The sequence below is a fragment of the Salmo salar genome, chromosome ssa03 (genome assembly GCF_905237065.1).
Source record: "Salmo salar chromosome ssa03, Ssal_v3.1, whole genome shotgun sequence".
NCBI lineage: Eukaryota > Metazoa > Chordata > Actinopteri > Salmoniformes > Salmonidae > Salmo > Salmo salar.
In genome coordinates this window covers 53,495,768-53,514,145 of record NC_059444.1, presented here as the reverse complement: position 1 = coordinate 53,514,145, position 18,378 = coordinate 53,495,768, and the positions used below count along the sequence as shown (strand labels likewise).

Sequence of the window (18,378 nt, the reverse complement as noted above, 5' to 3'; positions counted from 1 at the left end):
TATTATCTCGACTAACCGGTGCCCCCGCACATTGACTCTGCCGGTACCCCCTGTATATAGCCTCGCTATTGTTATTTTACTGCTTCTCTTTAATTATGTTATTTTTATTTTTGTGGGGTATTATTCTTAACTGCATTGTCGGTTAAGAGCTTGTAAGTAAGCATTTCACTGTAAGGTGTACACCTGTTGTATTCGGCACATGTGACAAATAAAATTGTATTTGATTTGACTAAATGCTGTGCTTTCCAGGCTTGACTAACACTGCTTGCCTGCCTGGCTGTCCGCACACTGAGCTATCTGTTTCTGTCTGTCTCTGTCTGCCCTGCTGTCTGTTTTTCTGTCTGTCTATATCTGTCCTTGAGACCTACTGATAACCCTTAGAGCACTTATCTAAATCCAACCCACCATACTCTCTAACTTGCACTCTCCTTCACTGGCCCTGATTTTGATTAGGTCAGAGCATTGTGTTTCTATGAACAGTTCTAGACTTTACCACAGATAGAACAATGAGAAAGATATTTCACTGGATGTATAAATGTGAAGCATCCCCTTAGCGTTTCCACTCATTGCCAAAAATAGTAGTGAGAGGAAATGAAACGAGATGGATTTTGGGTGACATTCTGCACATTTTCTTATCGCTGAAACAACATTTGATTTCAATACAGTTTTCTGTTCCCAAAGCTAGAATCTGTTATGAACAGAGTGGACTAAGTTTTGTAGACTTTACCCTTTGCAAAAGTTTTTAAAAAATCGCGTTGTTTAGGAGTGCAAAGGCAAATTGAGTTATTGCTCACGTGTACTTCACAGAGTAGGCGTTCCCTAACGGAAATATGCAGACGCACGCTAGAAAACACCAATAGGATCTCGCTAGCTCATGCTTGGCTCTGCCCACCTCCTTGCTTGTTCTGGCAACTATGACTCATTTGTTCCCATTGGAAACGACAGTCTGTCATCTATCTTGGTTTAGGTATACAAATCTTTGACTGTACTAACTGGGTCAAAGGCTGTTCTTGTCTTCGCAGACCCCTCATGATGAGTTCTGTTTTTTTGGGGGCCCCAACCCCATCAGTTGCCCATCCCTGACCTAGCCCCATGGTAAGCATGGAGGGAAGCGGCAGTAGACCGTTAACGAGCTAACCCTCTTATGGGAGCTAAGGAGCTCACCCCTGAGTGAGCTGATCATGTTGTTGGTGTGTTTTAATGGGCTTGGGCCATGAGAGCACAATGTAATGGGTTTGGCCATGAGAACTAAAGGCACTAATAGGTTTGGCTATGAGAAAAGGTACTGGGGCTCTAACTAGCTTGGAGAAAGGCACCGTCGTGAGTTTGGGCAAGGAGAGAAACGGAAGCAATGGGCCCTGCATTGGGGGTTGGCTGGAAATACGCCAGTTTCAGTTTGGGATGTGACGGGGGAAGCTATTGTTGTGCCCTTTTTATGTTGTGTAAATTGATACTGTATGTTTTATGGTTGTGTTGGTGTGAAAGAAGGGGTTTTTGTGTGTGTGTGTGTGTGTGTGTGTGTGTGTGGTTTTACACACATTCTAGTGTGTGTGTGTGTGTGCACTGCGCCACAGGATTCCTGGGGTTTGTGCTGCTCTCTCACTGAGCCATACCTAGTGAGTTGATTGCAGAACAACGCTGTACAGAACCAAACTGTATCCTGCGCAGCCCGAGAGGCTCTGCACACAACGTTGTCCTGTAACCTGTCGTCCATGAGTCATGCTGCCATATCTCCTAGCAGAGAGGAGGGAGAAACCGCACACACACAATGATTAGAAGGGAGAAGAGGGAGTGACTAGGAGGAGGAAAGAGAGAAAGTATACCGTGAAGGGGCAGAGAGGGAGTACACAGAGTAAAAAGGGCTGTTATTGTGACAGCACAGATGTTCCAAAGTTCACTCAGACAGGCTCTCTCTCTTTTTGTTCTCTCTCTCTCTCTCTCTCTCTCTCTCGGCTCTCTCTTTGCTCTCTCTCTTCTCTCTCTCTCTCTCTCTCTCTCTCTCTCTCTCTCTCTCTCGCTCTCTCTTTGCTCTCTCTCTCTCTCTCTCTCTCTCTCTCTCTCTCTCTCTCTCTCTCTCTCTCTCTCTCTCTCTCTCTCTCTCTCTCTCTGGTGTGGTCACCGCCATGCTTTCTGCTGACTCAGAGCTGTGGTTCGTGGAGTCCCCTAGTGGCTGGATGTGTTATTGACCTGAGAACCTGCCATACATACTGCAGCCTGGTGTGATCTCATCTCGCTCGCTCTGCCACATTAACATGGACCATGCTCTTTCAGAGCAGTCTGAGGTTGTGGCCCTTATGGCACCCGCTTCCCTAAATAGTGCACTACATTGAACAGGGCCTTTGATTCAACCCTATGGGCTCTGGTCAAACGTAGTGCACGATATTGGGAATAGGGTGCCGTTTGGGACACAGCCTGAATGTTAGTGCTGCTACCCACCGTTATTGCATTAGCCATAATTGATGGATGCTGTATTAAATGTCGTCTGGGTTTGGTGGGTGGACAGCCAATCCCGCAGCTACCTTCCCTGACTGTTCCAATGCTGACAGTTCTCTTTGCTGTGATTGGTGCAGAGTGCCCACCTGGCGGTGATGGATGCCCTGATGTCGGTGGGCGCCATGGAGACGGTGAGCGCAGTGAGGATGTCCGGTGCGGCGACAGGGGAGGAGCTTCTGGGCGGAGTGGGAGAAGCCAGCTGGGAGAACACCCTGCTCCACTGGGTGAATGGGGTGAGGACAAGGACAGGGAGGACTCTTTCTCTCTGTCTCTCTCTCTCTCGTGTTGCTGAGTCCTGATTTCATAACTTGTGTTGCTGAGTCATGATTTCATAACCCAATTTATATCGGAGTGGAAAATATACAGACTTATAACGTGGGGCTTTCCACCATCCCATTCCCCCCAGTTGAATCAGAGGCTGAGAGAGCAAACAGAGGGTGCACTGGGTGACCCGTCTCAGGACAGCACAGAGCCACAGCCTGTCCAGCCTTCAGTAAGTATTACACCACACCTGTACTACACAGGGACTGTGTCCAAAATAGCATTCTATTCCTTATATAGTGCATCTGTATAGAGCCCTATGGGCCCTGGTCAAAAGGAGTCCACTATGTATGGAATATGGTGCCATTGAGGATGCATGCAGTATTTATGTCAACAGCACTCACATTACACAACACATTGTGTAATACATGTAGATTAATCTCATGGATGACATACTATTAAAACACTCTGATTTCCTGTGAACAAGCATGTTTTATACAGTGTGTGCATGTAAGATATTTCTACTTGATCGTGACAGTTTATAGTCTCCTACCAACACACTTTACATGCAATCTCCCTAGTGATCTGGTGCTTGTGCAGGTAACTACCAAAATAAAGGAAACCACGAGCCGCTAAAACAGCTTCAATGCGCCCTTGGCATAGATCCTAGAAGTTTGGAGGGATGCGAGACTTCTTCCACGAGAAATTCCATCATTTGGTGTTTTGTCGATGGTGGCGGAAAACGCTGTCCCAGGCACCGCTCCAGAATCTCCCAGAAGTGTTCAACTGGGTTGGGATCTGCTGACTGAGACGTGCACACACAACCCTTTACACCCCCTATTCTCCTTTTGAGACTCCTCTTTCAAAGTCACTGAGATGTCTTGTAGCCATGATAGCCAAAATAATGGGCAACTGGGCATTTTTCTCCATGACCCTAAGCATGATGGGATGTTTTAATGGCTTAATTAACTCAGGAACCACACCTGTGTGGAAGCACCTGCTTTCGTATCACTCGTTTACTCAAGTGTTTCCTTTATTTTGGCAGTTACCAGTATCTCAACATAATGCTTACTGGTTGTATAATTTTTAGGCTATTTATAGATATACCCTCTTCAAAACTGTCTTTTTCCTCTTAACTATCCTACTAAAGTAGCCTTAATACATACAGTATCCTCTCCTCCTTCCCCGCTTTCCTTTCTTTCTCTGTCCTCCTTTCCTTCCCTCCTTCCCTCTTTCCTCCTATCTGACAGTGTCCCACTCGCTGGTACTGGAAACTTGTCCCTGTAAGTTCCTCCTCTTTCTTCTTCTCCTCCTCTGTTGCATCATTCCTTCCTTATCTTTCTCTCCATCTTCGTATTCTCGCTCTTATTAGGTTTTCGAATAAAGGTCTGTTCTGTTTTTCTCTCCCTGCCTCTCCCCCTATTTGTACAATATGAGAATGCAGGCATACTGCTTCAGTGCTCTGCACTGGGCCTATCCGCTGTACATTTCCCTTGGGCTGACGTCACAGGGATGGGCAGGGTATTGTTGTTGTTGGACATAAATCACATGTAATCCACTCAGGGCTCTGGAAATGAACCCGTTCCTGCTAGAAACCAGTCCGTCTGGTCGGCTCCGTCTTAAAAAGGACCATGTGTGAGGGGGTGTTTTTAGTTTCTAGCCAGTCATTGTTTTGAGTCCCAAATGGCACCCTATTCCCTATTTGCTGGATTACTTTTAGCCAGGGCCCATAGAGTAAGAAGTAATGAGCTTGTGGTGTAGGCCTTTTATGTGAGGTGAAACGTTATGAACAGTGCCAATGCAACCATTCTAACATGGCTGATAGTCGTAGCTGTTTTACACAATACGTTTCTATCTGATTGGGACTGCTGTGTAACATTACACTCTCCTGAACAGACCCCGGGTATTACAGTCTGGCTGATAGTGTTGACACTGTGCTGGCTGTGTTCAGTTCAGTCATAGTTCATCTCAACCTGAATAGTCTCAACCCGAATACTTTACCTGCGTCAGGTTGGGTTAAATATCTTCCTCTGACGAGACTCTCTCCTGGCCTACTTTCCGCTGACAAAGCCCTCGCTGTCTCTGGACTCTTTCTATGGTTACGTCCAAAATGCCACCCTATTCCCTTTGAACAGAGCCCTAGTCAAGACTACTGCACTATATAGTCAATAGTAGTGCATTATATAGGGAGTAGGGTGCCAATTGGGACGCAAGCCATTCTCTCCCCCCCCCATGGTTTCTGCTGCCTGGTTGGCTGCACCTTTCTCTTCTCCACTTCCATGGCATGTTATCTGTTCTCTCTCCGCTTCCACCCCTTTATTCTCTCTCTCCTCTAGGAGCATGTTGTTGGTCACGTTATCCGCGAGCCTGATGGGTGAATGTATGTATGTATGTATGTATGTATGTATGTATGTATGTATGTACTGTTTGTGCTGTATGTCCAACTTTTTTTTTGAAGAACATTGGCCTTGAACTCGCATTGAACTGTAAAGCCTGGACATCTCCCGTACTCACTCAATGACGTCTCTCTCTCTCTCACCCCATCTAAGATCCGCTACAGAAAGGACAAGACGCTGTCCAAACAGAAGCCTACATTTCCGGTGGTCACTGAAGTCAAAGACCTCTCCAACGGTTGCGCCATCGCTGCTATTGTACACTACTACTGCCCCGGCCTGTTGCAGCTAGAGGGTACATACATACATACATACATACATGCATACATACATGCATACATACATGCATACATACATACATACATACATACATACATACATACATACATACATACATACATACATACATACATACATACATACATACATACATACATACATACATAAAACCACATGATACCAGTTAACATGACAGTATTTGATATGCAAATACAAAAGTTAAACACAGGACTTGCGTATAGTTGTCCAATACCATATAGTACGTGCCTGGGGGTTTGACTAAAAAGCCTAGCTTACTATGTTGTAGGTTCCATCTAGATTTAAACCACACTACCTTTAATACAGTAACGTACTGTGTATCATTACACATACTGTACTATCTGCTCATTGTCCTGTGTTAGATGTTTAGACTCCATGGCCTGACTACCTGCTCATTGTACCGTTCCTGTGTTAAATGGGGGTTGCAATATGGCTTCCCTGTGCTCTAGCCTCTCCAGACTGTACGTGTGACTTTTCAGAGGGGTTGGGATAAAGCGCAAAGTCGAATTTCCGTCGGTCCTTCGCGTATAGTCGGACAATAAAGTAATCCTCGTTTTCTCCTTCAGATGTGTGTATGAAGGAGTCCATGGCGGTGGAAGACAGCCTGTACAACCTGCAGCTGATCCGAGAGTTCTGTGACAGCTGTCTGAAGAGCTGCTGCCCCCTGGTGTTGGAGGACCTGCTCTACACCCCACAGGAGCTCCAGGTACCACTCCCCCCCCCTCACTGTGGGCCCATATAGCCCTGTAGGATTTTGCTCCAACCCCAGTTGTAACTAACCAGATTTAATTTAGCTTATTATTAGGCGCGCTAGACTAGGGTTGGAGTACAAACCTACAGGATGGCAGCGCTCCAGAAACAGGTTTGGAGAGCTCTGATCTACACATTGTCTTGCCCTCGGAGCAATCCGTTGCCACGTATTTAGAAATGTGTGGCTAAATATATGTCTGGAGCGGCAGGTAGCCTAGTGGTTAGAACGTTGGGCCGGTAACCGAAAGGTTGCTGGATCGAATCCCTGAGCTGACAAGGTAAACATCTGTCGTTCTGCCCCTGAACAAGGCAGTTAACCCGCTGTCCCCCGGTAGATCGTCATTGTGAATAAGAATTTGTTCTTAACTGACTTGCCTTGCTAAATAAAGGTTAAATAAAAATAAAAGACTGTCTTATACAGAGTGTGTTTGGCCAACTGTCGCTGGATGCCATACATGTAATAAAACTATTACAGCATGTAACTTTATTGATATCCAGGAATGAATTGTTACGGAGATGGAAACGGCATTACAGGGGTCCTGTAAACTGTTTCTCTGGTATGTTCAGGTCAACACCATGAGTTTCCTAGCAGAGCTGCTGGGTTGGTTCGAGGTACGGAGGCCGGAGTTTGTTCAGCCACTGAACACCACTGGTAAGTGTTGGGCTGGGCCCTGTTCAGGAGGATGCAATGTTCCAAAACGTTCACATAGAAATGTGAATCCTCTAGAACAGATGTGGTGGTCTGTCAAGTAGAGTAGGGAATTATGTCAGCTCTAGTTGTTACATTTTTCTATCTGCAATATTCGGAGCGTTTCGCCTCACTGAATACACCCCAGGGCCTATATTCATAAAGCGACTCTGAGTAGGAGTGCTGTTCTCGGATCAGGTCCTCCCTGTCCAAAATAATTGTGATCTAAAAGGCTAAACTGATCCTAAATCAGCCCTTCTACTTTTGAGATGCTTGATACATTCAAGCCCAAGTCTTGTGTGTGATTCCTGCGTAGGCCTAAGTGGCAGTGTCGATATTTGACTAATGAGACTGTTTGTTTTACTCCAGATGCTTCTGCAACGCTCAAGCCAACCAGTTTGAGCAATAACAGGTACAGCAGCTCTCGCACAGTCATAATCACTAACAACTTTTTTATTTCTATATCAGTAGTAATTTGTCTCAGGAATGATATCTTTAGAGTGAAAGTTTATTGTGAGAGCTCGAGTGAGTGAGTAGATTTCCAATGTATTTATTACCTATGGCAAATCAACTTGAAACTTCATCTTGACACTTGATCTTGAAACAAATCTTTGTCCGTATTTCAGCGGCTCTCCTTCCATCTTCAAGAAGCCATTCCTGCCCATCTCCTCACCAGTGTCGCCAGGGCCTGCGCCAGGTGAGAGCAGGGCAACGCCCATCCCATCATTTAGGTCCGTCACACTTCTGTCCTCTGCAGAACATCCGGGTTCAAATAGTATTTGTTTTATTTACAATCAATCAAACAACACAATACGTATAATACAATACAACGGATTGCCTGCCTGGCCCAATGAAAGCAATTGAATAATCCCGAAAGTGCAAACCCCATTCATCTGCGACCGCAGGCTGGCATGCTCAATCAAACGCTCCTCAAGGTATTTGAGGGAGAACAGGTACTAAAGGTCGCACTCTGGTGAGTCTTTTATAACTGTGTTGTCTGCGTTTGTTTATCAGTGGGTCCATGTGAAGGTTTTTCTGCCTTTTTTTTGTTTGTTTTTGTGTGTTTATCTTTGCATGCCCTGACTAGTGCCTGTGTGTCTTGGTGGCGTCTGTGTGTGTGTCTGTGTTGACGACTGTGTGTGAATGTGTGCAGCGTCTCTGACTCAGTCTGCCTCCATGTCTCATGTAGAGAGAGCTGGAAGAACATGGACCAAGAAGCCTTTCAGGTAGGCCCCATCTCATTGTCTCTCTCTGTCAATTTCTCTCTCTCTCTCTCTCTGTTAGCTCCATATTTCAGTTGTATCTCAGTACAAAGGGTTGGGGTCAATTCTATTTCAATGAAGTCATTTCAGGAAGTAAACTCTCTCTCTCTTCCCGTCTCTCTCCGTCCAGTCGCCCCCTGTCCTCGGCCGTTTCCTTTAGCATTCCCTTTGGCCTGGACAGCGACGTGGACGTCGTGATGGGCGGCGCCATCACCCGCTCGGTCAGCTCTGATAACGTGGCCCCCGGCCTGACCATAACCCGCGTGCCCTACACCCCCCCAGAGGACCTTAGTCACCTGCTCAGCAAGCCCCCCGCCCCCCCCGGCTCCCACAGAGGTTCCTGGGCCACCCAGAGCTCCTCCGTGGTGCCCATGCTGCTGAAGGAGAACGGCCTGGGAGACGGAGAGGGGGACGGGGAGCTGCCCACCATCGAGGAGGCCCTGCAGATCATCCACAACGAGGACAAGATGGAGCCCCGGCTCCACCCTGACGGGGCGGCCGACGGATTCTTCCTGCACTCTCCCGACGACCCGGCCAGCGCCAGACGCAACGGCCGCGCCGCTCACCCCTCCCACCCGCCTAACCCCATACCCCTCAGCTGCTCCGCCCCGTCTCACTCTGGGATGATGTACTACCCCCACACCCCCATGGGGGGCAAGACGCAGCAACCGAGGGAGCAGCCCTCCTCCACCCCCTCCTCCCGTACCCGACACACCTCGGAGGGCTCGCGGGACGACGACTCGGTGCTGAGGGACGGGAGCGTGGACTCTGACGCCTCTGAGGACCTCCTTCTCCTCCCCAATGCCCAGTCCACCCCTGCCACGCCTGCTGTCCACGCCAGAAGCTGTGGAGGGGGAGGGGACGCGCCGGACAGTGGTGTGAGGATGACCAGCTTCGCTGAGCGCAAGAAGAAACCGTCGACAGTGGGCGAATCACCTAAAAGCGGCGGCGCCAGCAGCAGTGAACCGGTCGCCCCGGCAGCGACAGCTCCGATGACCAGCTGGGTGGCCCAGCCCCAGAAGTCGACAGAGGAGAGCCCCAGTAAGAGTCCTGGATTGACCACCGAGATGTCCGAGCTGGGAGCCCGGCTGGACGAGAAGAGGAAGGCCATCGAGGCCCAGAAGAAACGTATTGAGGCCATTTTCGCCAAGCACCGCCAGAGACTGGGCAAGAGCGCCTTTCTGCAGCTGAAGAAAGAGCAGGGAGTGGGGGAGAGAGCGGAGGAGGAGGGGGGCCAGGTCAGCGCCTCCTCCACAGAGGAGGACCTCAGGGGGCTGACGCTAGACGAAAGGCTGGCTCGCATGGAGGACGAGGAGCAGCAGGAGGAACGGCGCCTCTCACTGGAGCAGGAGGGGAACGTTAAACCTTCATCACACCTGGACAACAAGCAGGCCTCCTTACCCAGAAGGGAGAAGGGTGCAGGGGCGGCAGGGCCGGCAGGGCCAGGAGGAGAGCAGGCCGGGGTGGTAGCACGTCAGCCAGCGCCCTTGGGGGACTACAACAATGCTGTCTCAAAGCTGAATGCGGCGCTAAGCTCCCTGCAGAGCGACATGCAGCGCCTCTCCGAACAACAGAACCAACTCATCAGGAAGAAGCCCGTCGCTCCCGCCGGAAACAAGTCCTGGGTGATCCCGCCCAGTCTCAAATCCCAGGCCCCTCCCCCGACCCGCATGTCCCGCGCGTCCACCCCCCGCGACCTCGCCTCCGCCTCCTCTTCCCCCTCGTCGTCCCGCCGCAACGCAGCCAGTCCCGGCAGAACATCCAAGTCGCCCCAGGTCCAGCGCCGGGCCCAGTCGGTGCCTCCCAAGAGCCCCAAGCACCAGGCCACCCACTACCACCACGCCCGCCCCCAGGACCTCAAAGTGCCGGGCCTGTCTCGCGTCCTCACCCCCCCACAGAATGTGGACACTATCCCCCACCTGCGCCGCGCCTCCCCCTGGCAGTGCCGGGACCAGAACTCCTCCACCTTCAACATCAGCTCTGCCCCCAGCCCTGCCTCCACCCCAACACCAACCCCCACCCCCCGGGCCCTGTCGCTGGCCCTGGATGACAACATGTCGGACGCCGGCTCGAACGAGGACCAGAGCATCTTCAGCATCGACCTGGATACCGCCACATCTCAGGCCTCGGGGAGAAAGGAACATGGGGGTGGAGGGAGCTCGGGGGCTCCCTCTGAGTGCTCGTTTGAGAGTGACGTTCCGGCTGCGGGGGTGTTTAATGGCAAGCGCAGCAGCCTGATCGAGATTTCTCTATCGGCCTTGTGCGGGGACGCGGACGAGGACGACCTGAGTGTCATGGACGACTCCATGAGCGACGTGACCGAACCCGAGATGAAGGGAGGGGTCGGCTTCTTCTTTAAGGTTAGTCGGACTGTGTGCGTGTCCGTCTGTGTCTGTTTGCCTGTGTATGTGCTCAAGCCTGACTAATCCTGTGTCTGTGTGTGTCCGCCATCAGGATGACAAGGTGCGGCCGGAGGACGAGATGGCCCAGAGGAAAGCAGCCCTGATGGAGAAACAGCGGAAGAGGGCGGAGGAGATGAAGAGACGCAGACTGGAGCAGGAGGAGAAGCGAGAGAAAGAGCATGCGATGTGTGTTGCGTTTTCAAGCCACTTACAGTACTGCGCTGTCCAACAGTCGACTCTCTAAATCCAGTAGATGGCGCTGCTTATGTTTCTCGTCCGGGTTACTGCCAAGCACTTTGACAAATGTTGCTGTATTCATAATGTGATTTTATTTTATTTTAATAATTCATTGATTTGATTAATTCATTGGTTCTCCTCCCCTCTCTCTATACCTCTAGCCGACCTGAGTGGTTTAACATCGAGGGCTGGGGAGACAAGTGTGGTGGCAGTGGTGAGGACCGGACCCCAGGTACTCCCCCATCGGAGAGCACGAGCCAGCGGAGAGACACCTTCACCAGGCAGGAGTACGAGCGGAGGCAGCAGCTGAAGATCATGGAGGATCTGGACAAGGTGTTGCGGCAGAAGCCCACCACGGTGCGCGGCGTGAAGAAGCAGAGACCCAAGACCATGTTCCGGGACGACTCGGTGCTTTCCCGCAGCCCCGCCAAGGGATTCATGGGTAAATATAAACTCCTCTCCCATTGCTGAGTCAGTATGGGGGCGTTCCCTGTTGTTTTTTTGTTGTTTGCAGTCGTGCTGCGCATCTCAGAAGACTGCGGTGTCACATTTAATGGGGTTTTCTCTGTGTTTGTCTCACTCACACTAGGCTCCAAACTCAACAAGGTCTATTCCCACTCTACTATGAACCTGTCATCAATGGCTAACGACACTGGCAACAGCGGGACACTGACCGTCAGGAAATCTCCCAGGTAACTAACTGTCAACCATCACAAGCTGTATTTTACCGCACAAGTAGCTATGGTAACTGTAACAAGCTGTATTTCCACCGCACATGTAGCTATGGTTAACCATAACTAGTTGTATTTGTAGCTGATCTGTAGCTGCCTGACTATCCCCTCCTCCCGTCCTCATTATTGGCCTATTTTTAACACAAATGTGTGATTCAATGTCTGTCTGTTTATGTACCGGTATGTAGATTGTTTTGTTATGCTTCACAACAAATTTCCTCCCTACAGCCGATCTCACTCCCCCTCAAGGCTGATGTCACCGGGACGAATGGCCAATCAGAACGGAGAGAAGGACTGGGAGAACGCCTCCACGGCCTCGTCTCCCGCCTCCATCCCAGAGTACACCGGTACGTTAACCTTTAACCTTACGTTACAGCTCACTGTTAACCATCACTCGGGGGTCCATGACTGTGACATAATCTCTAGTTCCCTCTTCCAATATTCCTGTTCCAACAATATCCACACTAGCATTCATCAATAATCTTACTTAACCCAGAACTGAAGTCTCGTGTAATTGGCCAGATGCTCCATTAAGTTCTAGGTCCATACGAGAAGAGAGAGAAAGAGAACCGGAACGAAGAGCTCTCTCTTTGCAAGTTACGGGCTGAGTGCCCGCTCCCCGTCCGAATTTTGAAAGATGCTAAGACATGCAAAATCGGGATTTGTCCAAAGTACCGGAACTAATGCTGCTCGTTATTTCACGCATCCCTTTGTATCATGACAGATCGACGCTACTGTTTATGTTTACGAAAGAGAACTTTATCATGAGTGGAATGCTAGTTTGGATATCGGAACAGAGCCTATACTGAGAATACGATGTCATCATAAGTACAGTTGAAGTCGGAAGTTTACATACACTTAGGTTGGAGTCATTAAAACTCGTTTTACAACCACTCCACAAATTTCTTGTTAACAAACTATAGTTTTGGCAAGTCGGTTAGGACATCTACTTTGTGAATGACACAAGTCATTTTTCCAACAACAATTATTTCACTTATATGGGGTCCCATGTGGCTCAGTTGGTAGAGCATGGTGTTTGCAACGCCAGGGTTGTGGGTTCGATTCCCACGGGGGCCAGTACGAAATAAAAACAATTTATGTAATGTATGCATTCACTACTGTAAGTCGCTCTGGATTAGAGCGTCTGCAAAATGACTACAATGTAAATGTAAAAAATTTTTTTTCACTGTATCACAATTCCAGTGGGTCTGAAGTTTGCATACACTAAGTTGACTGTGCCTTTAAACAGCTTGGAAAATTCCAGAAAATTATGTCATGGCTTTAGAAGCTTCTGATTGGCTAATTGACATCATTTGAGTCAATTGGAGGTGTACCTGTGGATGTATTTCTAGGCCTACCTTGAAACTCAGTGCCTCTTTGCTTGACATCATGGGAAAATCAAAAGAAATCAGCCAAGACCTCAGAAAGAAATTGTAGACCTCCACAAGTCTGGTTCATCCGTGGGAGCAATTTCCAAACGCCTGAAGGTACCACGTTCATCTGTGCAAACAAAAGTACGCAAGTATAAACACCATGGGACCACGCAGCCGTCATACCGCTCAGGAAGGAGAAGCATTCTGTCTCCTAGAGATGAACGTACTTTGGTGCAAAAAGTGCAAATCAATCCCAGAACAACAGCAAAGGACCTCGTGAAGATGCTGGAGGAAACGGGTACAAAAGTATCTATATCCACAGTAAAACGAGTCCCATATCGACACAACCTGAAAGGCTGCTCAGCTAGGAAGAAGCCACTGCTCCAAAACTGGAATAAAAAAGCCAGACTACGGTTTGCAACTGCACATGGGAACAAAGATCGTACTTTTGGAGAAATGTCCTCTGGTCTGATGAAACAAAAATAGAACTGTTTGGCCATAATGACCATCGTTATGTTTGGAAGAAAAAGGTGGAGACTTGCAAGCCGAAGAAAACCATCCCAACAGTGAAGCACGGCGGTGGCAGCATCATGTTGTGGGGTTGCATTGCTGCAGGAGGGACTGGTGCACTTCACAAAAGTAGATGGCATCGTGAGCAGGAAAATTATGTGGATATATTGAAGCAACATCTCAAGACATCAGTCAGGAAGTTAAAGCTTGGTCGCAAGTGGGTCTTCAAAATGAACAATGACCCCAAGCATACTTCCAAAGTTCTGGCAAAACGCCTTAAGGACAACAAAGTCAAGGTATTGGAGTGGCCATCACAAAGCCCTGACCTGGATCCTGTAGAAAATCTGTGGGCAGAACTGAAAAAGCGTGTGTGAGCAAGGAGGCCTACAAACCTGACTCAGTTACACCAGCTCTGTTCGGAGGAATGGGCCAAAATTCACCCAACTTATTGTGGGAAGGTTGTGGAAGGCAACTCGAATGGTTTGACCCAAGTTAAACAATATAAAGGCAATGCTACCAAATACTAATTGAGTGTATGTAAACTTCTGACCCACTGGGAATGTGATGAAAGAAATAAAAGCTGAAATAAATCATTCTCTCTACTATTATTCTGACATTTCACATTCTTAAAATAAAGTGGTGATCCTAACTGACCTAACTGACCTAAGACAGGGCATTTTTTACTAGGATTAAATGTCAGGAATTGTGTGAAACTGAGTTTAAATGCATTGGGCTAAGGTGTATGTAAACTTCCGACTTTAACTGTATGTGTTTGAACTAATCCATCACATATTAACAGAAAGCTCATATGGGAACGTCCTTGTTCTTTGATCTATGGCATGCTATTTGTATTGATTTTGTTGATTTGTGTAGATGTGTTGTGTTTTTGGTTGATTTGTGTTTGTGATATTTGTGTTGCCTTCCAGGTCCCAAGCTGTACAAGGAGCCCAGCTTCAAGTCCAACAAGTTCATCATCCACAACGCCATCTCCCGCTGCTGCCTTGCTGGCAAGGTCAACGAACCGCAGAAAAACAAGATTGTTGAGGTCAGAACTCTGTAAATCAACAACTCCACTTAGATCCTTTTAAATAAATGTGTGCATCTCAAATGGCACCACCATATTCCATTATAGTGCACTACTTTTGACCAGGGTCTATAGGGCACTACAAAGGGAATAGGGGTGCCATTTGAGCCCTTAAAATCAACAACCTTGCTATCCTCCGCTGGATTGGCTGTCAGTCTACCTGGTTGAAGCCTCCACACTGCCACTGTTTATATCCCGTTCACCTCCTCTCTCGCTGTTCAGTTCAAAGGGCTTTATTGGATGGGAAACATATGTTTACATTGCCAAAGCAAGTGAAATGGATAAACAAAAGTGAAATAAACAAAAGGTGAACAGTAAATATTACACTCACACAAGTTCCAAAAGAATAAAGTCATTTCATATTGTGTTTATATACAGTGTTGTAACGATGTGCAAATAGTTAAAGTACAAAAGGGAAAATAAATAAGCATTAATATGGGTTGTATTTACAATGGTGTTTGTTCTTCACCGGTTGCCCTTTTCTTGTGGCAACATGTCACAAATCTTGCTGCTGTGATGGCACACTGTGGTATTTCACCCAGTAGATATGAGAGTTTATCAAAATTGGATTTGTTTTCAAATTCTTTGTGTGTGTAATCTGAGGGAAATATGTGTCTCTAATATGGTCATACATTTGGCATGAGGTTAGGAAGTGCAGCTCAGTTTCCACCTCATTTTGTAGGCAGTGTGCACATAGCCTGTCTTCTCTTGAGAGCCAGGTCTGCCTACGGCCACCTTTCTCAATAGCAAGGCTATGCTCACTGAGTCTGTACATATTCAAATATTTCCTTAATTTGGGGTAATTTACAGTGGTCAGGTATTCTGCCACTGTGTACTCTCTGGTTAGGGCCAAATGGCATTGTAGTTTGCTCTGTTTTTTTTTGTTAATTCTTTCCAAAGTGTCAAAAAGTCCTGGGGCTCTGTGGGTGTGTTTGCGAACAGAGCCCCCGGACTAGCTTGCTTCTCTCTCTCTCTCTCTCTCTCTCTCTCTCTCTCTCTCTCTCTCTCTCTCTCTCTCTCTCTCTCTCTCTCTCTCTCTCTCTCTCTCTCTCTCTCTCTCTCTCTCTCTCTCTCTCTCTCTCTCTCTCTCTCTCTCTCTCTCTCTCTCTCTCTCTCTCTCTCTCTCTCTCTCTCTCTCTCTCTCTCTCTCTCTCTCTCTCTCTCTCTCTCTCTCTCTCTCTCTCTCTCTCTCTCTCTCTCTCTCTCTCTCTCTCTCTCTCTCTCTCTCTCTCTCTCTCTCTCTCTCTCTCTCTCTCTCTCTCTCTCTCTCTCTCTCTCTCTCTCTCTCTCTCTCTCTCTCTCTCTCTCTCTCTCTCTCTCTCTCTCTCTCTCTCTCTCTCTCTCTCTCTCTCTCTCTCTCTCTCTCTCTCTCTCTCTCTCTCTCTCTCTCTCTCTCTCTCTCTCTCTCTCTCTCTCTCTCTCTCTCTCTCTCTCTCTCTCTCTCTCTCTCTCAGGGCTTTATTGGCATGGGAAACATATGTTTACATTGGCAAATCTCTCTCACTCTTTCTATGGTTCAGGAGATGGAGAAGTGCCAGGCCAACCACTTCCTCATCCTCTTCCGTGACTCCAGCTGTCAGTTCCGGGCCGTCTACACCATGAACCCAGAGACCGAGGAGATGGTGCGCCTAACGGGCATCGGGCCTCGCGTCATCAGCCCCGCCATGGTGGAGTCCATCTACAAATATAGTTCGGACCGCAAACAGTTCACCACCATCCCGTCCAAGACCATGTCCATGAGCGTCGATGCCTTCACCATCCCCGGGCACCTGTGGCAGAGCAAGCGCCCGGGCACCCCCAAGAAGCTGGGCACCCCCAAATAATAACGAGAATGTCTCAATGATGGAGGTGGTGATGGGTGGGGGGAGGAAGGAGGTGGACATATGTAAATCAGGGGCCCCTACTCTTCCCCCAGTCAACCCACCCCCCCCACCCCCCCACCCCCACCACCTCTTCCCCCCCTCCTTTCTCTTATATTGGTTTGGTCCAGTGTTGGCTGTTGATTTGGTGACTGCTTTGGTTCAGTAGGCTGGTCAGGTAGACCGCCGGAGGGATCTGAAAGGAATAAATGACACTGGTGTCAAACATGTATAAAACCGCCTGCCCCTTTAAGCCTGTCCAATCGGATGGTCTCTGCCCCTTTAAGACCAACCTGGGTCGTATTAACTAGGAAGCAAACGGACCAAAACAGGGAGGGACTACCTGAATGTGTCCAATAAGAAATGCTTGTTTTTCGTTGCAATATGTTTTGCTATGGTGTGCACCAATGAATATGACCCTCATCAGCTCTGTGTATGGGGGACATTTGTACATGTCATGTGACAAGGGGGCCAGCTACAGATAATCACTACTACTAAAGCCATTCATAGGGCCCTGTCTGTCACACACTACACCCCGTAGGGGCCTCTGATTGCCCCCCCCCAGCCTGATCTACCTAGATTGTAAAATAATAATGTTGTAATAGGACAAGAATGAACAGGGCTTCTTCCCACCGTACTGGGCCTGTTACCCCCAGCCTCCTACTGCTTTCCCACTGCCTCCCCTTGACTAACCCCGTCCACAGTCATCCTTTGTGACCTTAAGCACTTGGTGGTGAGCGCGAGAGGGAACATCTCGCACACACTGCCGCAGCTCTCTGAACAGAACATGGGGGTCAGACCTGCAATCTCCCTCTTTCTCTCTATCTTTTCTCTTTCTTTAATCTGACCTTCTTTCTTCTTTAATTCCAGGACTCTTTCTCCTCCCGTCTGCTGCCTCCCCATGCAGACGGGACAGAAGAACCCACCCCGAAAGAGATCCGACTTAGCAAACTGCTCTCTCATGAATGTAGGGTGCACCCGAACCACTCGGCTCCCGCGGGTGCGTTTTTCGTTGACCAGTCGAGGACTGGGAGGTACTGTAATTGGGCGGGTCCACCGAGGGCTCTAGCACTCTTGACTGGCTGCCGTGCCTGTCAGTCAGAGCGGTATGAAGGACTCCGCCCGGCTCCAACTCTACTTCAGCTGTAGACATCTGGATGTTTTTTTTTACACCACTACTTTTGACATGTTGTGCTGAGTGAATCGCTTCGGCCTTTGCGAGCAGAATTGACAACTAATTTCCCCCCCCCCCCCTTACTTGCTTTATTTCCTATTTCAGTACGAGAGGAGGAATGAAAATAGCGTTATACCGTTGTACATTATTATCTTGATGAATGAAACTGGGGGAAAAAATGAAGGAGGACTTTATACTCTGTTTAGCATTACCCAGGATTCACATTGTGTGGAGAGAGAAAAAGAAACGAAAATGAATGACAATTTAATATATATGAATGCTGTTTATTGCTAATTTACTTTCAGTTTTGACAATGATTTGTACAAACAAGTTGAACTATGAATAAGCTAGCCTGCTGCTTTACCATTAGCAAGGTGTGTGTGTGTTTGAGAGAAGAGCGCGCCAGTGAGTGAAAGAGCGAGCGAATGAGTAGAAAAACTGTCTGACAACAGAGACTTAGCGAACTCTCCACCATCTGAGAAATAAACCCAGAAGGACAAAAAATGAACAAGCTGTGTCATTTGAGATCACACATACACACACACACACACACACACACACGTTACCTGTGAATGAAGGATAATCAGGACTGTATCAGCCCTAATTCGGTCCCGCTGCAGGGTATGGTGTGATACTGCAGTATTTGGGGTTTTGGGTAAGCCTCGAGCCCATGACCCCATAGGGTACCATTTGGAACACAAACCGTGTTTCTGGTCTAACCTGTAGGCACTAATGGGTTCTGATCTCCTCTTGTCTTCATTTAGCACTATATCAGCTGATGTAGGCCAGCCAGCCAATCAGCTGCCATCTCTCCTGTCTCGTTTCACATCACAAACTGCCTCC

The 18,378-nt window shown here is 48.3% G+C and overlaps 1 protein-coding gene across 5 annotated transcripts in view; it reads left to right on the top strand.

The window, feature by feature from the left end:
- camsap3 (calmodulin regulated spectrin-associated protein family, member 3) overlaps positions 1–16,446 on the top strand; it is a 50,348-nt gene extending 33,902 nt beyond the window's left edge. For 3 of the 5 annotated variants that reach the window (XM_014192719.2, XM_014192722.2, XM_045714936.1), the window contains exons 3-18: positions 2,571–2,726; positions 2,900–2,986; positions 4,005–4,037; positions 5,304–5,442; positions 6,032–6,171; positions 6,783–6,867; positions 7,273–7,315; positions 7,530–7,600; positions 8,057–8,129; positions 8,296–10,525; positions 10,620–10,753; positions 10,966–11,246; positions 11,394–11,496; positions 11,764–11,882; positions 14,345–14,463; positions 16,023–16,446. In XM_014192719.2, coding sequence (XP_014048194.2) covers positions 2,571–2,726; positions 2,900–2,986; positions 4,005–4,037; positions 5,304–5,442; positions 6,032–6,171; positions 6,783–6,867; positions 7,273–7,315; positions 7,530–7,600; positions 8,057–8,129; positions 8,296–10,525; positions 10,620–10,753; positions 10,966–11,246; positions 11,394–11,496; positions 11,764–11,882; positions 14,345–14,463; positions 16,023–16,325 — 4,116 coding nt within the window. In that variant the 3' untranslated portion in view covers positions 16,326–16,446. The remainder of the gene's footprint in view (positions 1–2,570; positions 2,727–2,899; positions 2,987–4,004; positions 4,038–5,303; positions 5,443–6,031; positions 6,172–6,782; positions 6,868–7,272; positions 7,316–7,529; positions 7,601–8,056; positions 8,130–8,295; positions 10,526–10,619; positions 10,754–10,965; positions 11,247–11,393; positions 11,497–11,763; positions 11,883–14,344; positions 14,464–16,022) is intronic. The other 2 variants (XM_014192721.2, XM_014192720.2) reach the window with 2 other exon arrangements.
- The last annotated feature ends 1,932 nt before the right edge of the window (positions 16,447–18,378 follow it).